General features: G+C 50.1%; 1 protein-coding gene across 1 annotated transcript; it reads left to right on the top strand.

Moving 5' to 3' along the window:
- The first annotated feature begins 16,276 nt into the window (after positions 1 to 16,276).
- On the top strand, positions 16,277 to 17,482 carry LOC309674914 (transcription cofactor HES-6-like). The gene is made up of 4 exons (XM_082487098.1): positions 16,277 to 16,394; positions 16,476 to 16,562; positions 16,658 to 16,739; positions 16,835 to 17,482. The coding sequence occupies exons 1-4, from the start codon at positions 16,314 to 16,316 to the stop codon at positions 17,254 to 17,256; spliced, it is 672 nt and encodes a 223-aa protein (XP_082343224.1). The 5' UTR covers positions 16,277 to 16,313; the 3' UTR covers positions 17,257 to 17,482.
- Positions 17,483 to 24,236: the final 6,754 nt, after the last annotated feature.

The following is a 24,236-nucleotide window of genomic DNA, read 5'->3' as shown; positions in this document are numbered from 1 at the left end:
AAGCCCTGCTAAATTTAGTGCAGCTAGACTCAGTGAAACACGAGGTAAAAGAAGATTCACAAGTAAAGCTGCCAAAATACATCCCCTGGGAGGCGTGACAGACACTGCCCAGATTTCCATGGCATGACAGCTACTTTAAAGCCAGAGCTGATGCGTGAAGATTTCAAGAGGATCCGCTGATTCCAGTGTGCACTGTTGCCGTGGTTTCAGAAGACAGGTTTCACCAAGAAAAAAAATGGGATGAACTGAAAGAAAAAAAAAAAAACCTCAACAAAGTGGTTCCTTGAAGGGTGAAACCACCAAGCATCCATGGACCGGTGCCACGAGGGTGCAGGGTTCCCCACTGGCTGAGAGGGGCCGAGCTCCCACTGCAGCGTGTCCTGCAAGGGGGACACAAACAGGGCCTCTGTATTTCCAGCCGGCCACCTACTACTCCAGCCCTGAGGAGCAGAGGCTGGGCAGCACCCAAACCCACCTGCTCGCCCCATGGCCCAGGCGGACACGCAGTGGAGCCCCAGCAGGAGCAGGGCAAGGCGCCAAACGCTCCCACTTCAAAGTCTGTTGGCTTTTATTACGCCGCTGTTGCTGGTGCGGTGAATTCCAGGTGGGGAACGTAACGACAGACAGGCTAGGACCGCCTCGCTTATGATAAAGTTCAGGTGCAACGGGTAGCTCATAAAGAAGAAACCTCTGTAGTTTCATCCTGAAATCACTGCTCTGAGACACGAGGGTTTCGGTAGTGTGGACGCGAGGTGTGATGACTGGCAGCGTTTGTCACCTTTGGGGAGAAGGAGGATTTTTTAGCCTAGTACTGGAGATGGTAAGAATATACCAACCAAGTTTACCCCTGTCAATGGCTGGCTTGTCTGCTGGAATCCTTAAGCGGGGTGTTGGTTGCAAGTAGGGTGAGTTGTGGAGCTTTGTCTTCCAGCTAGAGTTCAGCAACCCAGCCTTCCCAAATCCATCCCCCCTCCACCTCACTCCACAGGCTGGACGGAAGAAAGAACAAGGGAAGGTGATATACTTAAGGGAATCTCATGGGCCGTGTCTCAAGAAGGACCAGTACAGCGGCAATGCACTCCAGTGGGAAGCGCTGGGTCACTACTACATCTGCCAGCTGTCTACTGTGTGACTTTGGGGGAAGTCATGTCATTTCTCCACCTCACTTTTCCAGTCTATGGAAGTATTTAGATGACAGTATTTGCAAACTAAAGAACAAAAATCCTATATATAAAATAGGCCTCCTCAAGCCCAAGTAACTTCTCTGTGCTGTATTCAGAAAGGGGCTGTTTTCTTTGGCCACAGCTCTGACACACGTCTAAAGCCCAAAGGTGTATACTGGTCTGTCAATCCTTGCAATGTTACACCACTAAAGCGCACAGCGAAGCAGAGAACAGCATCCAAATACCATGGAGAGCCAAAAATTCCCCCCTCGCACTATACCAACAAGCATGTGATAAGTGAGCAACCGTACAGCCTGAGTATTTGGGATTGCTGGCACATCTCTGCCTGGCAGAGACCCTAGGGACTGACATCCCTTGAGGATTTTCAGCAGCAGAGGCAGGGCCCGGCACAACAAATCACTCACCAGCTGGCAGTACCACCCAGATTTGGCACTGTGGCGGAGATAGTAGCAGAGATTTTAGTAGCCAGGTGTGCGCATCTGGAGCAATGTGCACAGGGAAGACACTCAGACCCTTCCCTTCCTAAGACAGGCTGGGCGTTGCTGGGATCTCCTGGGGCACCGCTCCACAACACTACTTGCACTGACATACCCCCAAAAAAGCTGCAGACGTGCCCCTGCGTTGCTGGAGAGACAGGCTGGGGAAAAGAGCAGGGAGTGTGAGGAGTGCCTGAAAGCCGCCAGAAGTGAGCGTATGCTTCATCAGCTTAGCCAAAATACATCAATAGGCACTCAAATGGGAGGGTCCCCTCAGAGAGCCACGCAGCAGACAGAAACCCTCTGGAAGGAATGGAATGTGCAAACGAGCAGCTTTCCCCAAGATATGATCTGAATCAACCTGAAGCAGCCCCAGCCAGATGCACCATCTGCTCAGAGCATTCCACAAGGACATCCCGGTCGACGGTGTCAAAACCAGCAGAAAGATCAAGGAACGTTAATACAGAACATAGCCCCGAGCCAGCCGGCAGGGAGAGATCGCGGCAGACCTTCAAAAGGGCTGTCTCGGGACCATGCCTCCTCCTTGAGACAGACTGGAATTTATCAATGGCATCGTATACACAGAGGTGTGACTGCCGCTGTAATGCAATGGCTCTCTCGGAAGAGGGGAAGGAATGGCAGGATGGACGTCAGACAGCAGCTGACAAATCATCCAACAAAAGAGACGGCTACTGTGAGACAGAAGACGAGACATCCAATTTTAGTGCTCTAGCAAAACAATCCAGCAGTTTGGAAGCCCTGATAGAGGATATGGTTTCACGAGCATCACTGGTACGCTTCCAAGCAAAGGGTCACTCAATCAGATCATAGCGATGAATTCACATCACACTTCTAAAGTTCACCTACTAGGTGTGATCTCCAGAGAGCTCCCACAGGATGCAGGATGTGGCTGATAGAAACATGGCTCAAGTGGACCACGATCTGGGGATGTAGTCTGATCTGATGACGCGCTGCGTATCTCTGGAGGGGCAGTTTACCTCTGCTTTGCTTTTCCTCTTGTCATCTCCTCCAACAAACAGATGCAACATTTGAGAGCTTGTGGGCAAACAACGCGACTCCTCCCGGTCCTGCGTCACACAAAGTGCACCAGGAGGTGCACGACTGGAGCAGCCAAGGCCAGCCAGCAGCAGGCCAGCACTGCATGTTCCTTGGAGCCTCACCTCCCTGCACGCTGCAGCACGCCGCACAGGCTGCGACTATCAGTCCTTCTGGAAACAGCATGCACGGTAGCCCCCGAGCCTCTAGAAGATGTAACCTGGAAGAGATCACTCTCACCCTCACGCCACCAACCCGGCGGTGTGCACAACTCCCTTCCAGACACCCTCACTTCCCTCGGCTCTCTGGCCACCATCGTTCCTCATGTGTCCGAGGTCCAGCAGACACAGAACAGCACGTCCCTCCTCTTCACAACACTGGCACGCGGGGAGGGAATACAGACCAAGTGATTTTTCTCTCTGCGCCTCAGCTCCTCCGTGTGTTTCATACACCAACGCGGTTGTCCTAAATAAAGAGGGGAGCAGAGGGAGCCGTATTACAAACCCAGCTTTCTTCCTTAAGGATTTCAAAAGGGGACAGGCATTAATGGGGAAGATGAGAATTATCCCGCTTTTCCTTACGGGATGGTTATATCAGCAACAACACGGGTAATGTCTGAAACAGGCAGCTCAGGACGTTGGCTGGACATGTTGCTCGTATGCTACCAGTAAGATGATTCAGTGCAAGAAAAACAAACACACAAACAAACAAACAAACGCTGGAGGCCAGCCAAAGGCTAATTAGAGCTGTACAGCATTTGCCAGAAAAGCCCCCTGCTGAGCTACAGCTTGCCCTGGCAGAGAGAGTTGTCTGTCTGTCCAGACGAATCACATCCCCGAACAGCTCACAAGCAGTGGAGGGGCAAGAGGGCGCTCTGGGGGGTGCCCCTCACCGCCCCCCCGGGACACCCTCCGTGGCACCATGCAGGGCCGGGTGCCCTTTGTTTTTACCCCCCCTGAAGACGCGGCTATGCTGTGAAAACATATTTTGGCTGAAGGAATGCAATTCATTAGAGGAGAAGCCTCTTCTGGCAACCCGGCTTTTAAGAAAGCAACGTGAAAATTTTACAGGTCCTCCTGGAAAAGTTGGAATGTCACCAGCCCTTCGCAGCACAGCCGGGGGACACCGAGCCGGCTCAGTGCCACCGAGTACACAGCTGCTCAGTAGGGCTCAACTGCACGACATCTTCACGCTTGGCTTGTTCAGTTGATCTCATTCATATACAAAACCACGGCAGGCCCTGGGAACTCAGGCTATTTACTGCGTTTGAGGTGCATTTTAAAAACCTGATTCCAACTGCATTAAAATTGAATAACTTGGCAGAGAGTCTATAAAACAGACTGTATTTCAAGACATAGCAAGAAAGGAAGACGCTTCATTCAATTATGCTGACAGTAAAATGCTGAACTTAATTATGACTTCAGCAATGATGACATATTTGTGATGATTAAGTTCAAGATCAGCAGATAAGAGGACATGGGTAAACTGCTGGGTTCCCTGGACTCTTTTTCCCTCTCCTCTCCTCTCCTCTCCTCTCCTCTCCTCTCCTCTCCTCTCCTCTCCTCTCCTCTCCTCTCCTCTCCTCTCCTCTCCTCTCCTCTCCTCTCCTCTCCTCTCCTCTCCTCTCCTCTCCTCTCCTCTCCCAAGGAAATGATCCTGCTGCAAGCCTCAGCCTCTTCCTCAGCCCATCAGTCCTCCCGCAGTAACATTCGGCTTCTCTAGCTAAATTTAACAAAGGAACACGGAAGAAAAAAACAATTAGGAAATGAAGTTCCTGTAAATTCTGTGAAGGTGGGCACCTGGGGCAAGGTGAGAGGTCCTGCATCAGGAGTTCACCTTTTGCTGAGATGCAGAGGAACAAAGTATGGACACGAACGAGAGAGGGTCCAAGCAGACAACACAAAGCCAGGGGGAATCAAGCTTCATTACTCCCAGAAAAGCTTGCTAGATGGCACATGTGGAAGCAGACTTTCTCCTGGAGTCTTACAGTACATCACAAAAGATATTAAAGATAGAGGAAGGATGACATGGAGCTCTTTCACTGCCTACTTGTATTGCCCAAGTGCTAAAGAGCTGAAACCGTAACAAAGAGGCAGCTTGTTACTGCTGCAGAGCCTCCTGCACACAGCGCTGCACATGCACAAGAGGCCTTCTGCTGCCACAGCAAACTTTGCCTTCCTTCTATTCCAAAATACGAGATGGGTTCAAACAAAATTCTAGCCACCTTGGGCTGCTAGAACAGCTCCCTCCCCTTGCACCCATCTCCTGGCCAGGGGACAAAAGTGACTCCTTTCCCATCTACCCCACTTCCCAAACCAATATTCTTCATATGGAGATCTACCCTAGTAAGCCGGAGCAGACAGCTTTCATTTAGATCTGGGTTTCCGTGTCAAACAAAAACTGCTAGATATTTAGGTCCAGAAATCCTCCTTGAAACCCCTGACAGCATGCTGGCAGTCTTACCAGAATGAACAGAGCAACCGAAATGCTTGTTGGAGGGGACCTGTGGAGGTGTCTATTCCAAACCTCCTTGAAGCGCAGCCATTGCCAACAGTAGATCAGGTTGACTGTAGCTTTGTCTAAGTCACAGAAGCCACTCAAGAGGGACATTTCCTGACCTCTCTGGGCAACCTGTCCCCGTGCTGCACCACCACCATGGAAGAGAGGGTTTCCCAGAATCTGATCTGAACCTTGCAAGCTTCATTGTGTGGCCACTGCCCCTTGGTTTATCATCTGCCACAGGTGAGAAAAGCCTGACTTTATCACTTCTGTAACTGCTCTGCCAGTAGTTGTGGGAGGTTGCTAGATTCCCCTCAGCATCCTCTTGACCAGAGTAAACAAGCCCACCTCCCCCAGGTTCTGACCATGCTGGTAGTTCCCTACCGGACCCCCTCCATGTTCTCACAACCCTCGTGGCCCCGGAGTCCCAGAATTGGGCATTACTGCACTTGCCGTTGGCACAAATCCGGAGTCCTGTCCACAGTCCGTCACTCAGTATTTCTGGAGCTCAGAAGAAGCTTGATGCTGGGTAGTCTTACACAGGCAATTTCTATCCAGCAGGACCACAGAAGAGGCGTTGCAGTGAAATACTGGGCAGTCTAGGGTGAAAAGAGAATATTTAATAATTTGTAATAAAGAGCAATACGATTGCTGAGCATTGGTCCATCATCTAGTGATGAGATGCTCAAATGCAAAACACCTGTGTGGGTCCATAACGTCAGCCCTGCTCATGCTGCCGCACCGGGACGGCAATCTGCTACGAGCACCGACTGATGTTTCTCCTGCCCTCTCCAGGGACTTACCACACACCATGATGGGGCCCCTGTAGCCTTGGGGAGCCTCAGGTAGTGGCTCAGTTTGGAAAAGAAGCAGGAAGATCAGATTTAGACCAGAGGCTTTCAAGATCACTTCCTCCATCAGATGAATTCTGTGGAAATAACTTTATTGATACAACAGAGAGAGAGAGAGCACTAGAGTCAATCAGTTAATTGCCCTCCCCGCATGGGCCTGAACACAAACATCATAAAGCCTTTTCCTGGGAAATACGACACAAAAAGAATAAAAGCAGGCCTTGGAGTCAGGACCCGAAACCACAGTTGCCCTCTCTCAACCCTCAGCCCACAGCCCACATTCCCCTCCCCTCCTTGCTTTCACAATCCCAAGAGGTGGGTTTGCTTGGCCTGAAACGAAAAAGTGAAAGCAAGTCTCCGACTTGATGCAGGACTGGGCTCACCAAGAGACTACGACGGCAAAGGCAGTACCTACCCTGATGGAAGAAGTGCTCCTCACGAGCACTGTGTGTGCTCACCCTTTTGAGATGGGTCTAGAGCCAGAACAGATGAGCGCCTGTCTGAAGCTCTCCAGGGGTCAGGACGGTTTCAGATACACCCATACAATGCCTCCTACTGATAACTTGCAGACAGCTTCTTGCTAAGCACATGGTTTTGTTAGACCTCCCTTTCAAGAGACTTAACTCTCAGACACTATGTTTAGATAGTAGGTGTTCAAGGTCCTTCTTGGAGCTCAACTCTTCTCTTTGCAACTCTTATCTTCTATATAAAGCCATATGAAATAAATGAGTACGTAAAACCAAAATAGCCATCATTATGAAGGAACTTTTCCTAGAAGAGAAAAACCTAGAAAACAGGAAGGGGTTTTGGAGAGATGACTGTGTCAGCAGAGCTGCGGGGAGACACTGAAGGAAACCACACGCTCTGGCACTCGCAGTACCTGCTAAACACAACCCACATGACAGCCAACAGGAACTTGTGACAGCTTCTTCTGGCTGCCCTTTGGATTACATTTATCACCAGAAGAGTTTCCCCAAAAAACACCACATACTTTTGGCAGTATAGAGAATACTAAGAAACACATATCAGCTGACTTGGAAAAGCAGCAGAAAAGCATGACTAGAACCTGCATACATCCACCTGACCCAGCTCCAGAAGGTACAAAGCTGTCCAGGAAAGATGGGAGGGGAAAAGGTGAGAAACTGAAGGAGTTCAGCATGCCACAACATGTGACATGCCCAGAACAGAGGCTGTTATGACAGCACCAGGCAGAAACATGCTCAAAAGTCATCTAATACTACCACGTGTCCCCCCGTCCCCCCCTGGGCTTATTGCTCTTCACATTAAGGAAGAGTTGGCAGGCCCTGGGGCAAGCACACATCCTGCTCAAACAGAAGGGCCCTCATCTCATGGAGTCTGGTGCCAGGTCCAAAGGGCCTGCCTTCTTGATCCACAAGGAAGAGCATCAGTGCCTCTGAGGACTGTCTCCCAGAGGATGCTGTGACCTGTTGATCCTCTGCCCAGCGAAGGCGCATTCAATACTGCACTGCCTTGGTCCAGCCTTGCTGGTCTGTCACCCATGGTCGCTGGTGCCCTCGCTCTGCAGTAGTCTCACACTCCAACCACCATGCCGCAGGTCCCTGCCAGGCCCAGGGCTGAGCGAGCTCTCCGTTCTTGTTGAGGTGAGGCCAAGGCTCTTCCCAGGCAGCTGCAGGAGGCAGCTCAGCCCTACCTGCCCAACCCGGGCTCTTTGAATTTCAAGCACTGACAGGCAGGGACTTGCAGTTTTGCCCATGCTTTCCATAATGAAAGTCCCCAGAGGATCTGTTTACATTGACATCTAGGGTCAAGCCTGAGGGTTGACTCCACCCAGCTCAAGCCTACCTCAGAGCTTGCACCGAAGCCATCCACTCTGTCCTTCCTGATCCTCCAGATGAGCTCTTCAAGGAATCAGTCTTGTTTCTCCTTCTGGGCTTGTCTCTAATTACAGGCTCTAGAGAGAGGAAGTGGGCTCTGCTCAAGACCAGGCAACTGTGGGTTTGGTGTTGGCCAACTGCTTGAGCTTGCATCTTGCAGGTGAATGGTTTGATCCCAGGCACACAGCATGGAGGCGTGGGACTGACAAGCTGATTTCTTCTCAGATCCTTAAGTCTAGCAAAGGTGTGCCAGAAAGCCTTCAAGAGCAAAGCTAAGGGAGGCATCAGAGTAGATGGTCAGTAAAGCAGGAGCTGGAGGTGTCTCTAAAGTCAAGCTTTAGCGATTTCCCTGCTATGGCCTGAAACCACATCCCTAACAAAGTTTGTGCCATATACCCCTATAAGTCAGGGGCATTTTATAGACCACCTGGAGCAAGGGCCACCTTCTGCACCTTCTCCAACACATGCCTCTTGTGACACAAATGCACTTAGGAAGTCACCAGCCACAACCCCAGGGCTCTCGCTCCCCTACATCTTGCTCTTTGAATTCCTTGTTACTCACCTACTCACTAATCAGGGACAAGCAGCTCTTCCAAATGCCTGCTCTCCTACCTCTCATTGCCCTACTTTTATCCGTAGACAGTTTAGGTGGTACAGTTTTCAAATGAGCTTGCTGGGATCCAGACAGCTCAGCAGCTCTGGGGACAAGCCACCCCTGCTCTCATGCAGCCCTGGCAGACCACATACCACACCTCTGAAAGGGGTTGGAGGGAAGGAAACCACGAAGAGTAACTCAGTGTACCAAAGTTGCCTGCATTTTCAGTTTGTGTGCTGTTTTTCAGAGCTGCCCTCTAATTACAGTTTTAGGCTGTATATCATTGGGATTTTTATTTGACACAGCAACATGCACTAGCCTCTAGTGGATCTAGTCCTACCACTTTGCTCAGAAGTCCCTGCTTGTGCGTTTGTGCAAACTTGGCGCTCGCTTTGTCTATTAATTGCAAGGACAGAGAAGCTGTGGCTGCGCTAAGAAATTTTTACTGGAGTTTAGAGAACATCAAGTAATCCCCAGAAACCAATAAAACGGCCTCTCCCCGCTCCCCAAAATCGACATTTCGGTTAAACTGGATCCTGAACTCATCGAGTAAATGATCCCCTTCCTAACGTGCTCCATGAAACAAGGCGTGCTGCAGAGAGGATAGCGCTGCCCTGCCTCCAGAGCTTAAAAAAAGAAACAAACCCCCAAAACAGAATAAAGCATTTTTAATTCTCTAGAAAAAATAACATTGTTTTATACGAACTAGCATTTTTTTCTCTTTTAAGTCACCCTGCATAGCACAAATAAGAGCCCACATGATGTTCCTGACTTCCCGTGATTCCATTGTTCTTTCCTGAGCTCTTTTGCTTCTGTGATTTGTGTCTGGTCACGTGAGCTGGCTACAATGCTCTGTGCCTATTGACACAGCCATAATCACGGGAACGACAATCGTTTCTTACAGATTTTGGAGGCACAGCACCTTCGCTTCAGCCCTCCAAAGGTGCCTTCCATCGCCACCGCACGACTGCCGAGGGGTGAGTGGAAGTACTGAGCAGCCGCACATGATCAAAAGGCCGTGCACAGGGAACAGCAGGAAGACATTTTTCCTGCAAACACCTATGTCCCACTAGAAAAAGACACGAAGAAAGATGACTATCCAAGCACAGGAATTATGTCCTCCTCTGAAAGCTGTAATCCTGCATCACATTCATGAGCCTTGGGAACCCAGCAAGCCTTTGGGAACAGGAGAGCCAGGCGGGTAACATTCACTGGCCCCATGCAGAAAGAATCTATCTACCCACAGTTTGCAATGTCTTTGAACGCTTTTGTTGCCACCTCATTTCTAACACCCAAACGACATTTACTGGGACCAACTTGCCGGCTCCACATTGGTCTCCCAGTTGAACTGGAGGCAGTGGGTTTCCAGCCAGCAGCAGCGCCTTGCCCAGTAGCTGACTGGATTCAACTGTGCATTGCCTGTATCAGAAAGCACCTTGTAGAGGTTATGTTTCTCTGTGCTGAAGTTCCAGAGCTATTTCTCAGTTCAAGCAGTCAAAAACATTATGCTCCTCTTAAACGGTGCTAAGCTTCTCCAGAAAGAAGGGCAAACACATATGGAGAGGAAGGAATGACAGCACTCATCACCGCTTTCAAATCCGCTCGCTAAGCTTCCTTCACGCAACCTCCTATTGATGCCTTCCAGCATCACTCGAAATGATGGCTCCTCACCAAAACGGATGCAAGAAGCTTCTGCAGCGGATTAAGGGACTCAACCACCAACACAAACCAGCTGAGCAGTATGCCAAGTAAATGAGCTGTGCAGGACAGCAAGGCTAAAATCCACTCTAAACTCAGAGTAGTTAAAAGACATCCTTTTCCACAGTACACAATAGACCAGGTCCTCAGAAGGGTCCTCTTCTGTACCATTAATTCTGCGCTTTAAAGTGTCACCTCCTTGGAGAAACAACCAGCCCAGAGTGGGAGCAGGGCACAGTTAAGACAAGATCCACAACTATCTGTTACTGTGGTCATGTCCCGGGTTGTCCATGGATACCTCCAGGAAACGCATCTGTGCAAACTGAGGTATCTCTTGCAATAGGGTCACACCCAGTATTTATACTAAACACCAAAAATGGGCGCCTGGACTCTCGAGTAAAGGGGACTGGTCTCCGATTTAGGAAAGACCGCCATTTGCCAAAACTGACCACAGAATATATTCTGTCATTGCTAAAAAGGATCTCGCAAACACCCCCCTGAGAGCACAGGGCTTTTCCCCTCACCTACAGACACGTCACTCGCAATGTGAATGCAAACCCCGTGAGAGACTGTGAAAGCGGGCATTTTCTAGAGCATTTCACAAAACACGCGGGAGCAAAGTTCAGAGCCCGATTATGTACATGTTAATCTGATAAAAATAAAACCTGTGTCCTGTCAACAAACTTGGAGCGTCATTGCCAGAGGTACAGACTGGGAGTTACCCTGGCCACGCGCTGCACGTCAGGAGAAACGTGTTCTGAAGGGCACACACTTAGAAAAGCTTTCAGCCTTCGTCGAGATTGTGTCTAAGGGATTCAGCACCTTCTCCGAAGAAAATGTACTTTAATGAGGACGCCTCTAAGTCTTTTAGGAATTAATAAAAATATCTTGCAGAGGAGGACCAGTGATATACGCATCACTGTTACAAAGACAGGATAAAGCCTACGACGAAGTCACCCCCATAATTCGGATAACTTTCAAACCCCCAACACATTAGAGAAATCAAATAGAAGAGGCTTCCCTGAAAACACCACAAAACTGCTCCCTGAAGCACCACAGGCAGATTATTGGTTTTTTTTAATTCAACCAAAAAAAACTCTGTACTTGCTTCAGATAGTTATTCTCACCTCCCAGAAATAACTTCCCCAAACACGGCGCGACCAAGCGACGGTCTCTCTAACCTCGCAAGACACGGGACCCTGCCGCAGTCACCCACAACGGGCCGCAGGCTACATGCTACAAGTTGAGGCAGTTTGAAATGATGTATGAGTTCAGACATAGCTCTACTGGAGCCCAACAGGGTGAGGGGAAAGAACGAGACGGTAACAGAAGCGGCACACAGGGCTGTGCACAACACCCATCCATCACACACCCGCGGGGAGAGGCTCTGCTGTCCCCACTACTTCCCAGCACAGCCCCACCGTACGTTGCATTTGAATATCTCCACAAGCACCTTTGAAATGGCAGAGAGCCGGGCCCGTGCTCTCAGCCAAAGGGGAACCCGAGCCTTCGCAGGCGGCAAACGCAGTCTTGGGGCTCTTCTGTGGATGGACATAAGACCCTTTTGGACGCTACTCATTAGCGCTGTGGCTGGCACGAGCTGTTCTTCCGTGCCCCAGCTGATGAACACGAGCGCTGCTGCCAAGCCTGCTGATAAATGAAAAAGGATAGGCAAAGCCTTATGCTTTTTGAAAGGGGCAACAGAAACTTGGCGCTCGCAGCAGCAAACACAATTTGCAGTAACAAACAGATCCAGGTCCAAGAGCAGCTCAGTTGTGATATTCAACCTGATTTTCCTCTTAAGCATCTGCTTTCAACAGCAGAGAAATCGATAGCGCTAGCGGCAACTAGGATCAAGCTGATGGAGAATACTGCAAACTTCTCCAAACAGCCTTCCTCGTTTGCCTCATTTATCACCTACTGCCCTCAGCTCTCCCGGCTCCAGGCATGCTCCCCTCCACCTCGGTTCTGCGAGCGGGACTAATTTTCATCAGAGACAAGGCAAGAGACTAATTACAGTACACATTTCATTTCTGAAGGGACCCCAGGGAGAGGCGGAGGGGGAAGATGGCTCCTTGCTTGCTCTGCCACCTAAACAGTTTGTATGTGTTAGTGTAGAAATAAGTATGATGACAGCAAACTGATGCTTAAGGAGCAAGTCACCCATTAACCTAACACCCGCCACAGTTCACACCCACCACCATTTATATGCACCATTAATATTTATAAGGATGACGTGTCTCTTTGACAGGAACTTGTGCCTCCGACGACAACAGATGTTACACCATTTATGAAAGAAACTACTCAAGCATTTCCAATGGACCTTGTCCATGCTCATCATGTCTTTATTCCGTGCTCTGATTATATTATCCACAGAGAGCCTGGGTGACCTACTGACTCAAGCCCAAGAACATGGATGGCAGCACACTTGCCTGTAGAGTCCTTAAAGCTTTTCAGAGTTGCATTATGTCTCTGTGGAGCTTCTTCTGGGAGCCGCAGACCTTTCAAATGCACTTGATAGCGCAAACAGAAGCGTGTGAGGCATTATGTGGCAGACTCCACCATCTCATGAGGATTTGCCACTTACTGGGGCCTCCAGAACACATGGCAAGCAGCTCAGGCTGCAGGATTGTCTCCCACAATTGCCTTTGCCACTGTCACCACAGCTGCTTTAGCGATCATACATGATGTACGAAGAATTGAAACCCGTCATATGCTGCACTATACTGCTCTGCGCATAGACTTGCAGGAAAACAAAAGCAGCAAGGCACTGGTCCCATTATCTCTGCTAAAACCGTGCTGCTCCTCAGCTAAACTGTCATTTATATCATGCGTGGGAGCACCAGCCGGTGGCAGGACAGAGCCCCCTGCTCAAGCAAAGGCTAAACTCCCACCCTCTGTCCCACGCTGTGCCCGCACACCTCCCCATCAGCAAACAGTAGGACGGGTTTAACCTGGAAAGAATGATACAGGTAAGTCGATGGGTTTGCCGAAATCTCCTTCAGGAACCACCGCACGTGGGCAAGCACTGAGGTATGAGACAGGGCATCTAAGGAACATTTTCTTTTACTGGATTGCAGTTGACATTTCCATTAAAATGCATGAGGTTATCATGAATCGCTTCACCCGATGTGACGGAACTTGTTTAAAGTGGCACAAAAATGTCACATTATCCCTGTAGGCTAGAGCAGATAGCCTGCAGTGCCTTCCTCCTCCAGAATGGCAGCTCTAGTAATGCCCTGATATTTATGGCACATACATTTTTAATGCCCAGCACAAACGGTTCCAGCATTTGTCAACCCACTTGACCCGCAGCTTTTCAAAGAAAATACAAAAAGACACGCTGCAGAGCAAGAGCGAGCCATGTATAAAATACCTTGCCATCAGCACCCACTGAGTCAGGACAGATATAGGATGTTATAGCCATGGCCAACTCCCTCTGGCCATTCTTGGCCAAGATTTGCTAGCCCACTGCTGGAGCCTCCTCTTCTCGCGCATCCAGAAGTCCTCACCCTGTGCCTGTGGCTCCTCACTGTGAAAAAACACACAGATCTGAGACTTGTGAGAAATCACTGCCGTTCAGCAGCCACCAGCATTTCATCACCCAAGTCCTGACGCATCTGAACTACGACCGCAGTGAATTCGGGAGCTCCTTCCCTCGACGTTTTCCTAGATTAACACTGCAGCACCTCTAGCCTAAGCCAGCTCTGAAACACAACCGATACAAACAACTGCAGCAAAGAGGCCTGTCAGATTTGGGGACTGCATCTGCAGCCACAGTGGTGCAATGTTTCTTGTGTAAATCAGCAGAATTTACACCAGCGTAAAAGCCACTGTTTGAGCATCTCTGATCATATATGCTAGGAAAAGCTAAGCTTTCTCTGAAGAGAAAACAAACTCACAAACTTCGGGGGTTCATCTTTTGCCATGTGATTACATACATTCTACTGCACATTTTATAAACATGTCTATGTAATTGTGTGTTTTCATGTGTCTGCTGACCTTATGTGCCTAGCTTTGGTTCAGAACAAAGATGGCTCCTTCAAAATCGTGTTACCTGTTACTTCGCTGGAGTTTGCTCCCTTTCCCCCCTCCCAATTAGGCTAACTATGAATAAATTATACACAAAATGCAATCACAGGTGTCTCTACATGCTTGAAGACCTGGCCCGTCCTGGCCTAAAGAGCATTTCTGCTTAGTCTGCATTAATGGTACCAGTTTCCACATTGCGTTACATGGGGTGTTGGGTGCATCGGATGTGGAAGGACAGATTTAGTCATCCACCCCAGGTACATCCCACTCCGCTCCTGCCTGGTGCAAGGAAACATGTCACCTACAGAGCAAACTCTTTGCCAAAATCCAAGCGTCGTTGCTTTAAAATAAAAGGAAGAAACATAACAGAAGCACCTTTCCGAAAATAAAATCTCCCGTCCATTGCAATACAAAAAGCGGAGTGCTCTGAGCTTAGGTCTCCAGCCAAGGTGTCCCATGTGTTTTGATGTGCTCCTCTGCGACGGTTGTGAGAAGACGGTGCTGAACATCTCTATCCCGGTGTGCTCTTTGATCGGACGTGGGTCAGCATATTGCAGGCACATATGTTTATAACCCCTTTGAAGATGAAAAGCAGCATGAAGTGATAGCAGCACCAAGTAAGAGCTGCCACGGCCTTTCTCAGGGCACATGTCACTACCGGCTGGACCACACGCGACAAGTCACACACCGACCTGCAGACATGGATCAATAAAAAGTAACAGAGCCGGGAGTCCCGGGGCTCTCTGTGCAGCTGCGGGGACACCAGCTCACGCCGGACCGTTCAGCAGGGAAAACCCCAGCACCTCCAAAACCTGAGGGTTTTCCCTGGGCAAACAAACGTTGAGTGGTGAAATGAACCAAGGGTATGCCAGAGCAGGAGGGGAGCGATGCCGGACACGTCGAGGGAGGCAAGCATGCAAGCTCTGTGCCGGCGACGCCGATTCAAGCGGTGGACGCGTCTCCCGTTTCCTGGGGCAGTAAAAATATGACATGCATTAGCGAGGAGAATAAAAGGAGGGAAACAAAGGAGCGGGAGCGAACACCTGTCGCTCCCCTCGGGGACGAGCCCTAATGCTTTCATTTGCCTGGGCCTGCTGGGGGAACTGCAGCTGCCAACTGCCATCAGCATCAAGTTACCCGCACAAAGCCGGCCGGCCCGCACGGCTCCTTCAGCCGGGGCAGGCGGAGGGCTGCGATGTGCACGGGGCCCACACCGAGCCAGCCCGCGGGGCCCAGTGCCCCATGGCCACCGGCCGGGCTGGGGAAGGGCTGCACGGCCTCATCTCGCCGGAGAGCGGCCACAGCGCACGACGCAGTGCCGTGACGTGGCCCCACACCAGCGTGTCACCCCTGGGCAGAGCCCCCCCAGACACGAGAGGGCCCGAGGCGAAAAGCCTCCCCATCCACTTTGGGAGCAGCCCCATTTGGATGGGGACGGGGCAGCCAGAGCGGGGCCATCACCAGCCCCCGCGCGTTTCCCGCTCAGGCCTCGGTTCGGCAGCACACCTATGCCACGGCAGATACTGGCACCGACGGCCCCGACCGACGAACGGGGACACGCTCAACACCCCCCGACGCGCTCTCCAGGGCTTTAAACCCGTAAAATGGCGGCGGGTTGGGGGTTTACCGAAGCCGACTGACATGCCCCACCGCGCCGAGGCCGCAGCGGGAGCTGCCGCGCTGCAGGCAAGGGGCACGTCCCCTCCCCAGCACCCCGCGCCCTGCCCAGCTGCCGCCCGGGCCGCGACAAGCCCCGGGGAGCGACGGAGACGGCCCCAGCAGCGGAGCACCGCCCGCACCGGACCGCACCGGTCCAACAATGCCGGCGGCCGACGGCAACCACAGCCTCGCCCCCCCATCACCGGCCCGGCCACGCCCCGCCCTAGCGCAGACAAAGCGGCCGCCTACCATTGGCCCGTTCGGCCAACGCTCCGGCGGCTGCCCGCGCGGCGCGGCCAATGGGCTCATTGACATGCAAATCAGAGGGTATAAGTAGGACGTCGCGGGGAGGGGAGCCGAGCCCGGCAGAGCCGCCCGAGCGGAGGGGAGCGGAGCGCGGCTCCGCCATGGCGCCCTCCTTCCGGCCCGGCAAGGGCCGCCCGCCGCGGGGGGACGAGGGCTGCGCGGAGGCCAGGCCCGACAGGAAGGTGAGCGGCGGGAGGCGGATTGGGGGAGGGGGTGGGGTGTGCCGGGCGGGCGGCGAGCTGACGGCGCTGTTGTCCCCGCAGACGAGGAAGCCGCTGGTGGAGAAGAAGCGCCGGGCGCGGATCAACGAGAGCCTGCAGGAGCTGCGGCTGCTGCTGGCCGACAGCGAGGTGAGGCGGCGGGGCGGGGGCCGGGCTCAGGCCCGGGCCCGAGCCGGGCAGCGGGGCCCGAGGGCCACGCTGACGGCGGCGGCGCCGCGGGTCAGTTTCAGGCGAAGCTGGAGAACGCGGAGGTGCTGGAGCTGACGGTGCGGCGAGTGCAGGCCGTGCTGGAGCGCCGCTCCCTCGGTGAGTGCCGGCGGGGCGGCGTGGGGGGAGGGGGGGCGGGGGACGGGCCCGGCCCGGCGCTCACCCCGCTGCCCTCTCTCTCTCCGGCTGCGCAGAGGGCGGGCGGCTGCAGCGGGAGGCCAGCGAGCGCTTCGCCGCCGGCTACATCCAGTGCATGCACGAGGTGCACACCTTCGTCTCCAGCTGCCCCGGCATCGACGCCACCACGGCCGCCGAGCTGCTCAACCACCTGCTGGAGTCCATGCCCCTCGACGAGGGCGGCTTCCCGGACTTGATGGCGGACGTTTTGGCAGATCCCGGCCCCTGGCCCGGCAGCGAAGCGCTGGCCCCGGTGGCCGAGGCCACCCTGGCCGTCCCTGCCTCGGCACCTTCGCCCTCCCCCAGCGAAGAGACGTGCTCCGACTCGGACGAGGCGGAGGCCGAGCCGGGCCAGACCTCCACCGATGGACTGGACGCTTCCCGGACGCGCGGCCTGCCTTCGCCTAGCTTACCCAAATCCATGTGGAGACCTTGGTAACGGAGGAGCGCTCCGGAGTCAAGGCAGACCTACCTAGCGGGGAGAGCAGCCGGGCCCCACGCTCCTCTCCCAGCGGCGCGGGGCACCGCCAGCCTGCGTGCCTGCGGCTGGCAGCGCTGCCTTCGGGGACTGCATCCATGGCACTCTTACGCTGTCACGCCCTGACAGGCTAATAGCTAAAACACGTTAACATTTCATCCGTGTGTGTGCGCGGCGTTTTGTAACATTAGGGGTTGTTTTTTAGGGGGGGGGGGGGGGAAGGGGAGAAGGGAGTTGTTTTTTAGTAGCAAAGCTCTTCGGTGGATACACAGCAATTATTTTATAACCCTGTCTCTTTCTCTTGGCCCTTATAAGTGGCCCGAGTATCACTACCTTTTTCTTCTAAGAAAAAGCCCTTGTGCATTTTAAGTCGTGGTGGTTAACTCCATGGGAAGCTAGAGTTAAGTCTGCATGCACAGTTTTAAGTGTTCTAGTGATAGCGAAGATCCCTGAAAGGGGTTGGTGTGGCTAGCGTCTGTACGCGATAGCGGTCTAGAGTCTCGCCTTCAGTGAAGGACGAGAAAACTAGAAACCTGGTGGAATTAGATGAACATTTAAAGATATATTGGTGGCAGGGTGCCTTTTAGAAATGAGTGTCTTTATGCACATTTTGCTTTTAGCACATATGAATTTATTGTGACTTTATGTATATTAGGGTGTCAAATTTTTTATTTTTAATCTTTAATAAAAAAATACTGAATTCACAACTGATTGCATGGAGTGTGATGCACTTCTAACTATTTAAAAAAAATTAAAAATACAGTTCCCTATTGTTAACTATTAACAAAAGTATGTAGATAGCATGGAAACAATGCCAGTAATTAAGCACTTAATTCTTGTACTAAGCATTGTTAGCTCAAGTATTGGAATTCAAATGTTTCTTTTGTTTAATACTAGAAGACACTTAAGTTACTGCAGTGAGCAAGGTCATACTGGTGTAGGGTTGATCTTAAACCACAGATTTCTGGGCTAGGTTATCTGGATGCCAGTCTCAAACCTACTGTACTTGATCTGCTACATCTACAGCCCTACCTTCAGAAGTCCGAGGCAAATCCTGTCCTGGGGTATGACTTCACAGGGGGTTTGTTTGTGTGTTTTGTTTTTTTTTTCTGTTTTGGTGAGGTTGTTTTTTTGCTCTTGAATGCAAAGTTGAATAGTGTGTGCAATGGATTTGGAAAGTATTCTCCAAAATTGAGTGTTTCTAGGGGTCCGGAGGGATACCCTCAGCTTTCTTGTGCATGAGGTTTGACACCTCTCCTGTTCCTAGTTTTGGGAGATACCATGTTACTTAAGCTGTGACAATAGCTTTCAGAGAGCTGTCATTGTAAAGAGAAAGACAAAACCGGATTGTAAAGTTGCTTAATACATGGAAGTTCCTAAACATAGAAGAAGCGAAAAAGGAAGCAACCTAACTACCAAGGGACTAGACATGTAACTTTCTTTTGTTAACAACCCTATGGAATAATAAAAACAGAAACTAAGATACTGGTAAGACCTCTCCTTTGTAATTTTCTTTAAGTTACCTGAGGTGGGTGTTCGTATTCAAAGATGGCCATCAGATTTGTTTGGTTTTTCTCATCCCTTTTTGTGCTAAATTCCCTTTGAACTAGAGGGAAGAAGGGCAGAAACCAGCTCAGCAGAGGGAGGTGAGAGCTTCTGCATTGACTTTTCTGCTTTAGGGAGGGAGGTTAGCATTTTGAAGTGTAAATGAAGGAGGAACCTGGGCCACTTGCACTAAAAGTAACACCCTACACACAAGATGATCTCTCCAACTGAGGCTGCACATCTCTAGCCCCAGCACAAGGCCAGGTTTATTTTTATGAAGCTGCTTCCCCTGGGTATCACAGTGTTTGGTACTTCAGTCTCCAATTCTGCTTAATTAGTCCAGAGAACAATACCTGGCCACAATCACCAAGGGCAGTTCATGCATTACACATCCAAGTATGTTACCCTGCTACACTAAGCCAGAGCCCCTCGCTTTTCATATCCAGAAAACACCCCTTTCTGTAAGGCACTCTCAAGAGGGAGGTAAAGCCAGAGCCTGTTTCCTTAACGCAGCAGCAGCAGCCCCAGCCCAGCCTGTGGCTCCCAACAGCATGCACACACAGTAACGTTAGGCTGCAGACGCTTGCCTGAGCTGGCTGTCCTCAGGTGTGACGTCCAGGGCTGACCCTGGGATGGCACAGCCACTCCATCCCCTCTGCTGCTGCAGGAACACCAGAGGCAGCTTGGCTCTGCTTCGTTTCCATGAGATGAAAGGTTAGGGCTCTTCTGTAATGCTCCTGTGAAAGCAAGTGCAAATCCTGACACTTCCGTGACAGAAACACAGCCAAGAGTCAACATAAAAGTGCCAGCTTTAGTTCAGCAGTGGATGGGGGGGACAGATCTAGCAGCAAAGTCATCTCTGCTAAGCAGCATTGCAGACATTGCTTAACTTTTCCTGTAGCGGCCACGGAGAATCGGAGCTGGAGCTGACCTTCCCCATTTACCTGCTCCCTTTCCCATTCCTGTGTATGTCGCTGCCCGCGCTGTTGCAGTTCCCACACCTGGGGTGGCCCTCACTAGCTGATGGGCCCACACAGTGGGCTGGTGGAGAGCCACAGCAGAGGGATAACAGGTCTTTCCCCTATGTATTTCTCAGTCCTACATTATAATAGCACTGCTATTAGGAGTTTTTTTAAAAAGCGTCAACAGCATTTTAGAAATGTGTTAGCAATATGGCTTTTTTGCCTCCCCGTCCCCCCCTCGCTAAATCCACAAATTAGGTTCACAGAAAGTTTACATCCTCTGATTAGGTGTTGCTGGATTTCTCCATTTGCATTTCTGTACCTTACTGCAAAGGTGTCAAATCTGACACTTGCCTGACAAAGGCAGGAAGAGGTGAGGGTTTCAGGGGTGGGACTGGGGAAAGGGCAGTGGGGGGAAAGGAAGGTTTCCAGCAGCTCTGATGAAAAACCAGTGAAGCCTTTTCAAGTCCTTCTTTATAGAAACTGCCTTTATTCTCTTCCATTCCAAAGTAATACAAACAGTCTATCTGATCTGACAGCGCGCCGCCTTGTAAGAGGAGAGAGGAGCAGCACACTAACAGGGGGACTCTCGTTTGATATGCAGTTGAAGAATAATAGAAAGAAGGGTTCATTTTCCCCCCTCTCTTTGCATGTCAGTCACTCACACCTGTCGCAGGGGGAAACTGCTCCTTGTTCGACCAGGTCAGCTGGGAGGACACATGGTTCAAACCCTCTCCTAACCTCTTGGCAACACATACCAGGTCTTTTGTCAGAGCTCTCTGGCCAGGAGACAAGATCGAGTTTTCAGATTGTCCAAATCAACTTACATCTTCTTTTGTCTTTCACTAGCAAGTATCATGTAGCTCTCTACAGAGTTTTCCTCTCCAAAGAAATAAATGCTTCAGTCTCTATTCCAATTAAAAAATAAACCAGAAGAATAAAAACTCAGCTCAGCCCAGCCCTCAGCCAGCAGGATTAGGGGATGCACACAGGCATCATGAGAGAAATTTCGGCTACGCAGACAATTCATCCCTGTCTGTAACACATTTTTAGCTCCCTATACAACATTAGCACTTCATTATTGCAAGCGCAATTCATTACACTGCATTTTAAGAAGGTTAAAAAAAAAAAAAAACAACAAAACAAAACACAAAGCTGGTGCAGAAAACATTCAAATATGAACATACACCTTACAGCAAGAGACTTGAAGCTTAATTTAGTTAAACAAGAATATGATTGAGGGTGATTTGAGTAGTTATACTGCATATGTTATAATATACATATGTTGTATTGCTCACTTACCAGATGAGGAAGTCATGGGTTCAAAAAGTCTTTTAATGCAATAAATTAGAGCCTTAAATGCCAAGAGCTAGATAGTGGGTCCAAGCTGTTTGAAATGAGAACGAAAAGATTGAAATTAGACACTGGAAGAAGCCATGAATTTCCCTTCTCTTAATGTCATCAGGTCAAGTGAGACAGAAAGTCTTTCCAGAGGCAAATACCAGTTGCTTTGGTTACAAACAAAAACTACCGAGTAAAACAACATACAAGCAATTGTATTGGCTGATCCCTTCTGGCCTTAGATTTCTTGAGTCTAAAACTACCTCAATTTGTGGGTTTCTTTTAGCTTTTACATTGATCTCAGGCTAAAATATAGGTTGAAAGCATGGTGAGTAGTTTTCTTTGCACCTGGGAAGGTGCAGACCTAGGATGTCTTCAAACATACGTTTGCAGACAGCTTCAGGAATCGCCCAGATTCATTCACTCTCAGCTGAACTCTGCAAAGCTCCTACACCATTTAAGTAAAGTAGCCTAATTTGAAATCACTACCAAAGAAGCACACTTTAAAGTATCCTTAAAATGATGTGCCTATTGAGAGGAAAGGCAAATTACTGGGCATCAGCCGGAGCCTGCATATCCACTCAGATACACGTTTCAAAATGGGTTTCAGCTTCCAGTGGCCCCCTGTGGAAGCCTTGCCGTGTTTTGGGGTTTGGACTGTCTGTGACCGAGTAAACTAGTAAACACACTAGTAAAACTCTAGAATTTCATTCTCCCTACCCTAAACTGAGCTCGTTTAGCAAAGTCACTGTAAAACCCCTTCTACTGTCACCACACAACAGCCTTTGCATTAAGTGTTCCATAGATTGAGAAGGGCGGCGGAGGGGGGAGTCCAGAAGAGACACATCAACTCAGCCCCATCAAACTTTTCCACCCACTGGGAGAGGTTGTTCACAGCACCCATAGCCTCACTGCAGCCTGAATCACACACGTTTCTTGCGCTTTTGCCTCCTTTGGGCCTGGAAACGGTATTTGGTGTTTAGAACCAGCCTTCATAAAACAAGGGTGCCTTCATTACTCAGAACTGACACCCAGCATGGGTGGTATCTACCTACACGTTGCCCCTTTCCAAAACAACATACAGAGATTCCTTACCCACTCAACAGACACCTGCAGAGTACCTGGAGTCTGAGACTACATTACACACATCTGAGCCTGGTCCAGGTTCTTTCTATGCTTCACAGATGAACTGGTCAGGAAACAAGTCCAGGCAGAGGGACCGCACAGCTTCTTACCAAAATCTAGGATTCTGGAGGAAGTCTCTACTGAGTAGCTGCTACTCTCACAGCAGCTGCAAGCCTCCCGCTCATTCACCGCTCCATTGAACCAGCAGTTTCTCAATAAGCCAACACAGGTTCTCAGTGAAGTCCACGACAGCAACCTACAAGCAAGCAGTGACATGCTCTTCAGGAGCTTTGGGGTGCCTGTACAGAGCGCCCAGGATGTCCTCTAGTTTCAAGAAAGCTTTACACGAACTGACACATAATTTGGAAAGCTCCTGAATGTGCTTTGTCTCAAAAAGAGGGTTATAAGACCGAAAGGGCACAACTACTCCCAAATCATACCTTACATGCCCTGCGCGGATGCACAGAAGCAGCTGCCCAGGGCAGCACTGTCATGTGGACAACAGGGACAAGCAAGACAACCAACAGGTCTACGCCACTGCTTTTCTGCTGCAGCATGTTATCAGCAGCACTTGGCTGCTTAGCAGTGACCACGCTGGCTGTCACAGAGCACCGCCAGTCCGGCTGACTCACTAACAGCAGCACAGACTGCACTTTCAATTGCTGCAGGAAGCAGGAAAAATGATTCACATCCTTTCAGCCAACGCTGAACCGGAGCGTTGTTCCAAGGCTCCAAAACTCCAGTGACAAAGGGAGTCTTCAAAATACAATGCAAAAACCCAAGATGCTGATGCTCCGTGCCTAGGAGTCTGTTCCCACCCCTGTTTCTTCCCAGAAGCACCACTCCTCTATTTGTGAAATTACAATCTACTCACCTAACTCCTTAAAAACAAACCAACCAACCCAGAAAACACCAACCAGATTCTTACCTCTCAGCTTTTTGCTAAAAGGTCTTTTGGCTGCATTTCCAGGGAGGACAAGCAGTAATACCTGTCTGCTTGCTCTAACACCTTGGAATTTATTTATTTAAAAAAAAAAAAAATAAAAGATGCAATGAAAATACTATTACATGGATGGGCCGGTTGCGACAACAACAACCAATAACATTTTGCTCTTGTACAGTTCTAGCAAGGCTTCAAAAGGAAAGAAGTATATCAGGGTTTTTTGAGGGGGGAAGAGGAGATAAAAAGAGAATTTGCCAACAAAACGCCTGTGTCTTTTGTGGGTTTATACAGTTACACACCAATTTACAGCTGTTACAGTCAATCAATTTATAGCCCAGATACAAAGAGGAAACGCTGCAAAGGAGCCGATGAAAAAGCTTTCCTATTGTCAGAGGAAAAAGGGAAGGGGACTACAGTGAAGAACTCTCATTTAGACTAACAGGGAGAGTGAATCTATAAGGCCAGAGCATTTCCTCATCCTTCAAAACTGTCAAGTCTTCCCTGAAATCAAGGCTCTTGTGGCCAGTCGCAGAACTGACTGCTGCTGAATGTAGCCAGTGGTTTCTTGTGCTTTAGTTTGAGTTATACATGAGATTGAGGTAAGAACACTCAAAGCAAGCAAAGGCTTCTCTGTTTCCTAGGTCAGACAGAGTCTGCTGCCGGACATTCCTTCCTCCATCCTCTATTCACGCAGTCTGGATTTAACTCCAGTATTCCATAAATGAAGAACTGTTCACATGCATCTCAAGGTAGGCGTTTATCGCCTAACTGGCCAATTCAGCTGAGAAAAACCATCTCAAAATTTATGTTCTGAAGTCTCCAATGACAAAAATATTATAAGACTCAGATACTGAGTGAAACACTAAGGTTCTGCATAAATAGCAAGTATTGAATGACAGACGCATACGCTCTATCTTCTTGCTTTATTTGGTCACTCAAACAGGTTTTTCTAAGTCTCATCCAACCCTGAATACTTCAGAGACAAGTTCTCCTTGGCCAGCCTAGCAATGACCAATCTGACTCAG

This window comes from Vanellus vanellus (assembly GCF_965231255.1).
Source record: "Vanellus vanellus genome assembly, chromosome: 8".
NCBI lineage: Eukaryota > Metazoa > Chordata > Aves > Charadriiformes > Charadriidae > Vanellus > Vanellus vanellus.
Note: the sequence above shows the minus strand (reverse complement) of the source record. Positions and strands in the feature narration are given on the sequence as shown.